The 11,790-nt window shown below is 50.4% G+C and overlaps 1 protein-coding gene across 1 annotated transcript in view; it reads right to left on the reverse strand.

Annotated features, from left to right (window-relative positions):
• PIK3R6 (phosphoinositide-3-kinase, regulatory subunit 6) overlaps positions 1 to 11,790 on the reverse strand; it is a 70,766-nt gene that overhangs the window by 21,930 nt on the left and 37,046 nt on the right. Inside the window, exons 13-19 of the mRNA XM_014549813.1 lie at positions 11,669 to 11,747; positions 10,594 to 10,716; positions 6,976 to 7,086; positions 5,362 to 5,452; positions 5,078 to 5,148; positions 4,316 to 4,406; positions 1,820 to 1,890 (exon numbers count right to left, since the gene is read on the reverse strand). Of these exons, the coding sequence (XP_014405299.1) occupies positions 1,820 to 1,890; positions 4,316 to 4,406; positions 5,078 to 5,148; positions 5,362 to 5,452; positions 6,976 to 7,086; positions 10,594 to 10,716; positions 11,669 to 11,747 (637 nt within the window). The remainder of the gene's footprint in view (positions 1 to 1,819; positions 1,891 to 4,315; positions 4,407 to 5,077; positions 5,149 to 5,361; positions 5,453 to 6,975; positions 7,087 to 10,593; positions 10,717 to 11,668; positions 11,748 to 11,790) is intronic.

Consider the following 11,790-nt stretch of genomic DNA (forward strand, 5'->3'; position numbering starts at 1 on the left):
AGGCAGGGAATTGGAGCTGCCCGGCTGCAGGTGGGACTTCAGAGGCCTTTCCAGTCACTGGCCCAACCCACCTGCAGCTTTGGGTGGTTCCCCACACGGAACACTGGAGTGCTAGAGCCGGGGACACTTGTCCAGGTGTTCTCAACCCTGGCTGCTCGTAAGAGTCATCTTTCAAAACAAAATTAGAGATTCTGACTTAAATGGTCCGGAGTCCAGCCAGGCGTGATTTTGTGTTAGAGAGAGAGAGAGAGACAGAGAGAGAGGTGTATGTGCCCTGAGAGAGAGAGAGAGAGAGAGAGAGACAGACAGAGAGACAGAGATGTATGTGCCCTGACTGGGGATCGAACCTGAAACCGTTTGGTGCACCAGATGATGCTCCAACCAACTGAGCCTCCCAGCCAGGGCCAGGCACGAGCATTTTAAAATAAGCTCCCATTGTAGGCATGGCTGGGAACCACTGAGCTAAGCTACCTCTGCATTGTCACAGAGCAGAGGCACCAGCAGCAGCCTAAACGGGGTTGGGGGGCTGGGGTGTCAAGCATGTCCTGGCATCTCTGCTGCAGTTTTGGGGGCTGGGGTAGGCCAGCCAGAAATCCATGGGCAGAGTCTCGCGGGAGGAGGGGCAAAGCCCAGACTCTACAGCCAGGCACCCGGGCCTGGCTCTGCCCCGTATCAGCTGTGTGACCTTGCACATATTTCTTAATCTCTCTGTGCTTTTGTTTCTCACCTATTTAGGAAAAATGTGGTAATAATAGCAGCCACTTTGTAGGTGTGGAGATGAAAAGACAGCATATGTTAAGCTCCTGGGACATGACAAGCACTGTATTCGTGTTGGTTGTTTATTGATGATAATTTTTCAAGAAGGAGCTGGCATAAATGATGGCCGCTGCTGTCGGGGGAGAAGGGAACAAACCCCTGTGGGTCCTTTCACTCCTCAGCCTGTCTCCTGGCCCCGGCCCCCTTCTACCACCGCCCTATAGACTAGGCCACAGGGGATTTCTCTTTCTAGGATAGAAAAGACGGGAGCATGTTTATAGGCTAAGAGGAAGGAGCAGTAGAGAGCAGGGAGCGGGGAGGCGGTGTCAACACTGGGGTAAACAGATGGAGACGTGCCCAGAGGAGATGGAAGAGAAATGGGTTAAATGATGCCAAGGCTCCAGTGAGGTGGAAGGTCATGAGTGTGCTGTGGCCCTAGTCTATGTGGATGTAAGGATTTAGTCCAGAAACACTCAGCCACATGAGCGTACAAACTGAGGAGGAGGCTGGATCCAAAGTGAGGATGTGCCTGGTAGTTGCGGGTGTCTAAGAACATGGTTCAGGGTAATCATGGGATCCAAGGCCCAGCTAAGTAGGGAGGAGAAGCTGGGAGAGGCCATCAGGCAGGGAGAAGGTGGGTGAGTCTGTATCAATAGGGAATCCACATCAATAAGTATGAATAAGGGCCAAGGGCAATGAGGTTGAAAGAGCTGGTTTGGTTTGGTCAAAGGTCGGGCTATAGTGTTTAGGAGTCTGGCGGCTGTGCAGTACAGGGGATGCCAGAATGTGTATTTTGTAGTTACCGCCATACGTCTTAGGTCTTCCGAGAGCCAGCAGGTGGGGGACAAGGCCTTCACTCTTATGATGCCTTATTTATGCCAGTTCATGCTCAATATTTCAAACCGACTGATTGGAAAGCAGATTCTTTCTGATAGGAAGACCCATTTCCATAGCAAAGGCGCAGAAAGGCTCACAAGTCCTTCCTCTGAACGCCCATCCGCCTGGGCTCCAAGCCACCTGCCCTATTTGAACATCCCCAGTTCCCATTCTACCCAGTACTCACAGAGAAGGACCTTCCTGCCAGGTTGGACGACTTGACAACTTCCGTCACGTTAACACTCAGGCACGTGTGGTCTGTAAGGGGAGACACATTTTTGGGGGGAGTGGGTGGGATTTGAAATGGGAAGGAATGAGATGGGGGGCAGCTATGAATGGGCCTTCAGGGAAGTAGGACAGTTTGAGATCCTAGGTCCTAAGAAGACTCCCCCTCCCCACATTAACCTTCTCCCACATTCTGCTTAGCCCCTTCCTGACTCCACCTGGGTCCTAGCCACGTTTCTGTTCCTTCCTGAGTATATTATCTATTTCCCTCCCCTGGTGAATCCACAAGTTTCCGCATCCTCAGGCATAGCAGCCAACCCAGACCCCTTTCTTCATCCCCTCGCACCCCTTTTTCAATGGGAGAAGGTTCTGTTGAGCTTCCTCGCAGCTCCTAGGAAGGAACCTGGCCCAGGATGTGTGTGCAACAAAGCACCACGGAGGGGGAGGAGCGCAGCACTCCCGACGGGCTGAGGGCCTTCCCTGGGCTTCGGAATGGTGTCTAATGTGTCCAAACCATCGTGTGACTGCTCCCCGGCTCCCCCGGCTCCCTGCTAAGGAGGGTTCTTAGATGTCTATGCCTGAGGCGGGTCTGGCCTCAGTTCTGACAGGGTTTTGTGATGGAAGACTTGGAGAAGCACAAGTTAGAGTGGGGTGGGCAGTGCGAGTCTTGAGAAGAAATACAAGGTTAACAAGAAGTTAAGATTGTCACTTACTACATGTAATAAATTAGTATCTTATCTCCATTTTAGAAGGGAAAAGACGGGGAGAGAGGTCACCAGTAACTTGCCCAGGTCACACGGCGGTAAGGGACAAAGCTGGCTTGAAGCCTGCCCTTCTGGTCCTAGAATCTGTGCTCTCCACCCAACCTACCTCAGCTCTCCGTTAGAGCTATTGCCAAAGTCACACGTCCCCTTCACGGTGGGCATTAAAGACCTACAAGCAGAGGATGTCACGTGCCCTGGCCGGGTAGCTCTGATACATCGAGAATGTCTGGCTGTGACAGGGTTTCATGTCATCCACAAATTCAACCCGCCTGGAAGCCATTTTATCAGGAAGTGATCAAATCAACAGATTATTTCTTGAGTGTCCTCTTTGTGACAGATGCCAAGACAATTTAGGAGCGATGATGCCCTTAAATAAATGCAAATGCTGTACAGATGTCGTTAACTGGAGAGCTAGCAAAGCCGCGCTCATCGTCGGACAGGAGAGGAGGGGGGGGAGCCGAGGCATACTCCTCAGAGGCTTCTGGGCTAGCTAATGTGTACTTTCAGTCTGTGTTTCTTCTGGAACATTCCAGATCCATTCATTCTTTTTTTTTTAAAATATATTTTATTGATTTCAGAGAGGAAGAGAGAGATAGAAACATCAAGAGAGAATCATTGATCGGCTGCCTCCTGCACACACCCTATTGGGGATTGAGCCCGAAACCCAGGCATGTGCCCTTGATTGGAATTGAACCCAGGACCCCTTAGTCCGCAGGCGGATGCTCTATTCGCTGAGCCAAACCAGCTAGGGCTCATTCATTCATTTTAAAATAAAGTTTTGGGCGTAAAGTAGCACTTCCTTTATTCACTAAATGTTTACTGAGTACCTACTATGTGCCAGGACGTGTGCTAGGCAGTGAGCAAGATACAGTTCTGCCTGGTAAACTGTTTGCTCTGGAACAATCTTCTACAAGCATCTGTGGCTCACAGCCTGTGCGTCTGGCCCGCTGAGGTTTGGAGGTTGCAGAGGAAGAGTGAGGAGCAGAGGTGAGGAATACTGGCTCTTGTGTGAGGTGTGACCTTGGGCAAGTTATTTCATTTTCTTCAGTTTCCTCTCCCGTAAAAAGTGGCTAATAGGAATAATTCCTATGTCATCGGGTTGATATGCTTACGGGAAAGGATATGTTTGACGTAGAATATAACATGGCCTCTGAGCAATGTGCATGGTGGTTAGGAATCCACATCACCAACCTTTCATTATTCCAGAGGCCAGGGCGCTCACAGGAACAGCTCCCATCTATAATCTATGCATATAATTATATGCACATAAGCTGGTGTCTTCTAGGATCTCAATTTTAGATTTAGATAATTAACGATCTTTGTATCAATAGATCTCTGTCATTCTATAATTAGTTAGTAGATACTTTGGATTGGTAGTGCCCCGTGTGACCTGGAGGGTCCCTGCCCAATGGAACAGCAGTCAAATAAAAATTCCCAAATAAAACTCTAGCCCTGCAGCCCGGGTGCAGAGGAGGAGCTCCGCCTTCATCAGGCCTCAGAGGAGCAACCCAGTGCTAGAGCGCAGCCGGCCGCTCAGGGCTGGGCAGCCTGAGTAGGAGCTCAACCTGTTCAATGACCCCAGGGCTGGGGGCGAGGGGAGGCCTCCCGGGTCACCTCCCCTCCTGTCACTGGCCCCTCTATCCTCCGCCCTCTGTCCCTTCGCCCTCTCTCGCTCTGCGTCCCCCGCTCCTTACCTTCAGTGTCACTGGCTGGAAGGGCCTTCAGGACCAGCCCGGTGGCCCTCAGGGAAACGGTAACCTCTCGGGTCCGGTGGCTGAGCAGGGCCTGGGGAGGGAGGTCAGGTATAGATGGCGGCCCTCACATCCTCACATCAGCAGTCTCACTCCCAGCCCCTGCCTCGAGTTTTACCTGAGTCATCACTGCTCAGTAAGGGGACCCGGAAAGGGCCTGGAGCACTCTCAGCCCAGGGGCATGTGCAGCCTTCTAGACCCAGAGGACTCCGTCTCCAATGAGGAAGGGGACAGCCCCTTGTTCCTGAAATCAGGTCCCCTCCTGTCTACATGGGAGGCCGCTGGTAGCCCTCACATTCCTACAAAACTCTCTGAAGTCTCCTCTGGCTCTGTTTTCCCTCCCTGTGCTCCTGACACCTGCTTCCATCGGGGGCACCTCCCGACCACACCCAGCACTGACCTTCCGGTAGCACAGGGAGAGCTCAGCCCCAGGGGCCTCAGCCGCGCCTCTCCTCCTGGGGGAGAAAGCATCTGAGGGAAGAGAAGAGGCTGAAGGTGGGAGGTCCTCCCCCAGCCCAGCTTCCCCACCGCCCTGAGCCTCAGGGGACTGGTAGCCCTCACATTCCTACAAAACTCTCTGAAGGCTCGGACACCAGGGGGAGGGGCCGGAAAAGGGCAGAAGGCTCCTCTGGCTCTGTTTTCCCTCCATGTGCTCCTGACACCTGCTTCCATCGGGGCCACCTCCCGACCACACCCAGCACTGACCTTCCGGTAGCACAGGGAGAGCTCAGCCCCAGGGGCCTCAGCCGCGCCTCTCCTCCTGGGGGAGAAAGCATCTGAGGGAAGAGGAGAAGAGGCTGAAGGTGGGAGGTCCTCCCCCAGCCCAGCTTCCCCACCGCCCTGAGCCTCAGGGGGGCCAGGCTGCCCTTTCATCCGGGTGAGCTTGGAGGGACCCCAGGTCACCTCAGTATTCAGCCAAGACAGGTGGGGCAGTGGGGCTTGGGGAGGCTGAGTCAGGACGAGCTTTGGAAACGGGAGCAGATGCTCACCTTTGGGGAGTTTGGAGTCTTGGACCTTCACCTTCAGCTCAGTGAGGAAAATGTCCTCCACGGAGTCCTGGCTCAGGTCACCGAAGAAGATCTGGAGAGACGGGGTTGGGGGGTGAGGGGGGCAGAGGTGGAGAAGGCTGGCTCCCTGCCAGAGGCAGCTCCCCCTGCAGCCCCAGACCCCGAGGATGTGGGTGCTGGGAGAGTGTACAGAAGCTGTCAGAGTCCCCCTGCCCCTCCTGCCAGTGCGGGGTTCTGAGTGGCATCCAGTGATGACCCGGATCTGACTCTGTCCATCACCTACACGTATATCATATGCCAGCAAATCATAGATTTATCAACAGTGGAGGAAAGTATGATTGAAACCCAAACTACTGGAACCAGCACTAATGTGGATGGCAGGAGCAGGGGACACCGTTCACATGAGGGAGGGTAATAGTCTCTTGTAGACCCTGGTAGGGGAGGATGAAAGGGTGAGGGCCAGAACGGAGGACCCGGCAGTCCTCCATGTGCACAGAGAAGCCCGGGCTGTGGGAGCCCAGGGCTAGGGAGACCCCAAGGAAATTTGGGGGTGGGCGTGGCTCCTGAGGGAAGAGGGACAGAGCAGAGGGGAGCGGCAGGAGGGAGGATGTTGGAACAACAGGGAAGAGTAGCCACAGGATCCTCAAAAGAACAGGATGGAGAGAGGAAAAACGTGTCCGCCAGCAGCCAGGAGCTGGCCTGGCACTCAGGGCGCGGTCTCCGTGTTCTGTTGACCATAAACAATTTCACAGACGCCGACACTGTAAGGCAAGGCCACTCCGTGACTGTGATGGGCCAAGACAGAAAGCCGACCCGCCACTGTCACGTCTGAACACAGGAAAGATGGGAAGACTGTGCAGGCCACAGCCCGCCCCTCCCCTCCCAGCAAACAGTGAGCGGCTGCTGTTTCTTTGCGCCAAAGAATAGCAGTTCAAGCCACTGAGATGCCCAGTCGTAGAATCATTCCTGACAGCGTGCGATCCAGAGCCAAGTCACATGTTTCGGAGCCCTCTCCAAAGTCACCGGGCAGGAGGCCAGACGCTGTGAGTTCTAACAGTCTCCTCCTGAGATGCCTCGTGGTTCTCCAGGTGTGTGGCCCCCTCACTCAGAAAGTCGGGAAACCCCTCTCTGTCCAGCGTTAGGTGTGCTCCTGGGGGGCCTTTGGCTGAGGGCAGTGGCAGCTGCGATGTTCACGCCCTGTACCAGGGACCTCTGAGAGTTTTTCCCCCCATTTGTCTCTTTTGTGTTGTTTCGGTTTGCAGTTTGAAAACCAAGGAAAAGTCCTGAATCCTTTATTTAGGTCAAAATCAAGGAGGCAATGAAGAAGAGATCTCCCCCGGGAAGCAGAGTGAAAACAAGAATCCCGTAAGCTAGAAGGACTTCCACAAGGAGCTAGAGGCAGAGGTGGCCATTGGAAACTAGCCTGCAGGCGCTCACAGAAATCCAGGAAGAAACCCAGGAAGAAGATAACATTCACAGCCCGGGGTCTCCGGGTGGGTTTATGACGTTCACCCTGGTAACCTGTGTTTCCCCAGAGCCAGGTACTCAGGGGTGGGGTCCTGGGGCCCAGCAGGCTGCCCCAGGTGGAAAGCTTACCTTGACTGTGTAGAGCTGGAAATAGATGGGTTGGGTGCCCATGCGGACATAGTAGGTGATGACATCCAGGATGAAGGGGTCTACAGTCTGGGATGTGTCCAGGGAGGGAGGCTGTGAGGGAGACAGAGAATGTTTTCAACGACCTCCCTCCATGCTACAGTGGGAGGTGCTACTTTCTTAATAGAGAAACCCCATAACCCCCACCTATCCTCTGTGATGTACTAACCCAGCTAGCCCTTCAGCACAGTCCAAGCCTTTCCTACGACCCAACTTCCACTCTAGTCAAAATATGCCTGTGCAGAACCCTATTTCCCCAGGGACTCGGGTTCATTGTAATTGCACCAAGACATACTTGGTACCTCGATGTGCAAAGCATTGTGCTGGGTGCTTGGGGTAGACAAGATGCTTGAGGATATAACTAATCACGTAAGAGTCTGGACTGGGTTCTAGGTTTGCTCTCACATCACTAACCTTGGGCATGAGAAGTTGAACCAGAAGGTGATGTTTCTTTCAGTTCTGGTGGCATCTGAATATATTAATAAACTAACTATTTTTTACATATTATTGGGAAGGGACTAGTGCACTTCAGTTCTGGTGGCATCTGAATATATTAATAAACTATTTTTTACATATTATTGGGAAGGGACTAGTGCAATGTCCTACAGCCCCCCCCCCCGCAAGCCCCATATAATTCTAAAGCATAATAATTTGGTATTTTAGGTAAATAGAGCAGAATGTCTACATAGAATCTGATAGTATCAGTGTTGGAAAGAAGCTCAGAGTTTATCTAACCCATCTGTGTATGACCCTATGAGATTTCCTCTGATTCTCATATCTGATCTACTGAATACTGTTCCCTTCAAAAAGGTCATGCTGAAGAACTAGGAACTTATTCTAGTCATGCTGCATCACGCACACTGTTTCCAGTCTCCTCGTGTGGAAACTGCTTTTGGAGTAAGTGTAAGGGTCATACAGATTGTTAATTATAAGGAGACGGAGAGCAGGAGAAAACCAAAATCTTATATGTGTCCTGGCAGGGGGAAAAAACTACCAATAAAGGCGCATAGTTTTGAGGAAAAGGTATTTTAATACCTAGCTAAATAGTCTTTCATGTATATGCAGACATTTTTAGATAAGCAATAATTCAGAAAACATGCTGCCCTAGCTGCTTTGGCTCAGTGGATAGAGCGTTGGCCTGCGGACTCAAGGGTCCCAGGTTCAATTCTAGTCAAGGGCATGTACCTTGGTTGCGGGCACATACCCAGTAGGGAATGTGCAGGAGGCAGCTGATCGATGTTTCTCTCTCATCGATGTTTCTAGCTCTCTATCCCTCTCCCTTCCTCTCTGTAAAAAATCAATAAAATATATTTAAAAAAAGAAAACATGCCCCCCCCACATCTTTATTCAAATAAAAGATATAAGAAGGCACCCCAATCAATCAGGCACTAAAGCAAAATGGAGATCTCAGTAAAGTGGCAAGTTTGAAAATAAATACGTAAAAATCAATAAGTCCCTTTTATACTAGCAGTAACACCATCCAAAAACAATGGGAGAAAGATACCATCCACAATTGCAAGAAAAAACTATTAAACATGAGGATAAATTAAGCAAGAAATGGGTCAAATCTATATGCTGAGAACTGTACAACTACCATGAGGGATATACATGAAGACCTTAATAAATAGAGTTATACTTCGGTCTCAGAGACGGTGACTTAATATGCTAAAGATGCTAATTCTCCTCCAAATTCCAATCAAAATCCCAAGGGAATTAAATATAAAACAAAGCCCCAGCCAGTGTGGCTCCGTTGGTTGGTTGTCGACCCTGTGCACTGAAAGGTTGCAGGTTGGGTTCCCAGTCAGGGCACATGCCCAGGTTGATCCCTGAAAGGGAGCATGCAGGAGGCAACCGAGTGATGTTTTGCTCTCACATCAATATTTCTCTCTCTGTGTCCCTCTCCCTTTAAAAAAAAATCAATAAAATTTTTAGAAAAATGAAAAAATTCTGAAAGTGTTCTGGAAACAAACCTAAATAAGCACATTCTGAAAAGTTTTGAAAAAGGGAAGTAAGGGGATAAGCTTACCCTGACAGCTATTAAAATATCAAAGTGCTAATTGGTACAGAACTGAATAGACCAATGAGAAAGAACAGGTATCCAGAAATAAACTCAAGCATATGTTAGAATTTAGTAAATGATGAAAGTGGCATTTCAGATGGATGGCGCAAGATGGTTTATGCAATTAATAGCTTAGGAAAACTGGCTAACCATTTGGAAAAAATAAAATTACGTACTCCACACTAAACATTGAAATTAATGGCAGATAGGTCATTTAAATGTAAAAGTGGAGATGCTAAAAGTATTAGGGTAAATTATCAGTGAAAATGTATTTAATCTTGGGTACAATTTAATCAGTAGAGAAGTCCTTTCAACACATAAAAGTGCTATGTATGTCTACACAAATGTATTAAACTTTTGAAGACCAAAAGCTCTGTTGACGTAATTGATAGGCAAATAATAAAGTGGAATAAAATGTCTGCAACACATATGATTGTAAAAAGGATAAGATTCTCTTAATATGTCAAGGCCTTTTTCAAAAGCTCTGTTGACATAATTGATAGGCAAATAATAAAGTGGAATAAATGTCTGCAACACATATGATCGCAAAAAGGATAAGATTCTCTTAATATGTCAAGGCCTTTTCAAGTCAGCAAGAGACTAGCTTCTTCCCATTATCGGCCGCCAGGGGTGGGGGTGGCACGGTGTAAGAGAATGTGCTCTTGATTCTATGTGGGACTCTACCATTCATTCGGTCACTTTGGGCAGGTTACCTAATCTCTTTGTGCCTCCGCTGCTTGAGCTGTAACATGGGGATGTGGAGACAACAGCACCCGCCAACAGGAGTATCTACTTGGTAGGGATGCCCTGCATTAAGTGCTCAGAGCAGTGCCTGGCACATGGACAGACCCTGGAAGCATTTGCTATTATAACCACAGACAAAGCATCGCAGGAAACTCACAAGAGAAGGAGTGTCATTGGCCTACACACTCACGCAAGGATGCTTTCCTTCATCTTTTCCCCTGTGGTTTTGTCCAAAGTACAGTCAGTAACCACGGGGATTGCTTCCGGGACCCCTGTGGGTATCAGCATCTGCGGATGCTCATACATCCCCTATATAAAGTCACCTACCCACAACCTCCCGGGTACTTTAAGTCAACTCTAGATTACTTTTAACACCTAATACAATGTGAATGCTATGTACACTGCTGTCATACTGTATTATCTAGGGAACAATGACAAGAAAAAAGAGTCCGTATGTGTTTAGTACAGAGGCAACTGTGGGCCGAGTACACATGAGCAACAGTGTAACCTGTTCTTCCTGAGTGTTTTCCATCCTGGGTTGGTTGAATCGGCAGATGCAGAACCCGTGGATAAGGACTGTGGTTAGGGTTCGCTCCACTCGCTGGTTAGGGTTCACTCCTGTATTGCTCTCCTGCCTCCTCCAACCATGGATCCCCTGGGGGGTCCCCTGGACTGACTCTTTAGGTCAAGGGTCAAGAGTCATATTGGAAATGGCCCCCTCCCAACTCCCTCCACCCTGTTGCCCTCACGGCCCCTACCATCTCCGCCAGCTTCTGGATGGCCGGGCACAGGGTGTTGACGGTGCTCTCGTACCAGGGGTCTGCCCGGCCCAGGAAGGCCGCCAGCTCTCCGAGCTCCAAGTGCCGGGATGATGCGCGCTTCTGAGGACAAAGGGAGGAGGCGGACCATCAGCCCACTCTTCCTGGCTGCAGGGTCCCCAGGTACCAGGCCTGGGCAAACCAGCTTTGGGAATGTGGTCCAATCGCTTAACCTCTTGGGGACGTTTCTGCACCACAGACTGTGCTGTTCTATCTCGGATGAAGCGGGAATAGCTCTCTGAGGGCCACTTGCCAGGGACGTTGCGAAATGACCATCAGCCTTAAAAGGAGGAGGTGGGTGTTGCATTGAACTTAATCTTCCCATAAGCAGCAGAGTGGGCAACAGGAATGAGAACCCTCGAGTGGAGCTTCCTCTCCCCCAGCAGACCAATGGCTTCCGCTGCCCGAGGTTCCCAGGAAGCGGTGTGTGTGTGTGTGTGTGTGTGTGTGTGTGCGTGCATGTGTGTACATGTGCATGCGTGCATGTGTGCCCCTGTTTGAGGAGAAGCTTGCCATTAATTCCATTAGAAAAGCAAAATGAAAACCGGCGTTGGGCAGGTTGCCTGCCACTGTGAGGGAACGTCCCTCTGGCCACACTCAGCCCCAGAGCCGTGTCCGTGGCTTCTGGGAAGAAGACCTCTAGGGCAGTGATGGCGAACCTATGACACGCGTGTCACAGGTGACACGCGAACTCATTTTTTTGGTTGATTTTTCTTTGTTAAATGGCATTTAAATATATAAAATAAATATCAAAAATATAAGTCTTTGTTTTACTATGGTTGCAAATATCAAAAAATTTCTATATGTGACACGGCACCAGAGTTAAGTTAGGGTTTTTCAAAATGCTGACACGCCGAGCTCAAAAGGTTCGCCATCACTGTTCTAGGGTGTCTCCCAGCCCCGCATCCCGAGGAAGGTGACCCTAGTTCCTGGAGCCGGGGCGGCAGGCTGCAGTGTGTCCTGCCCAGCCAGCCCCTAACCCAGACCCCTGCTCCTGACAGCCCCTGCCCCTCACCTCAGGAGTCAGCACAGGGATGTAGTAGAGCTGCAGGCTGAGTCTGGGAGACAAGCAGAACGTCTGGGTCTCTCGCTTCCTGGCAAGGGGCAACAGAGCACAGGGGGTTTCAGCACATGCCG

This window comes from Myotis brandtii, unplaced genomic scaffold (genome assembly GCF_000412655.1).
Source record: "Myotis brandtii unplaced genomic scaffold, ASM41265v1 scaffold573, whole genome shotgun sequence".
NCBI lineage: Eukaryota > Metazoa > Chordata > Mammalia > Chiroptera > Vespertilionidae > Myotis > Myotis brandtii.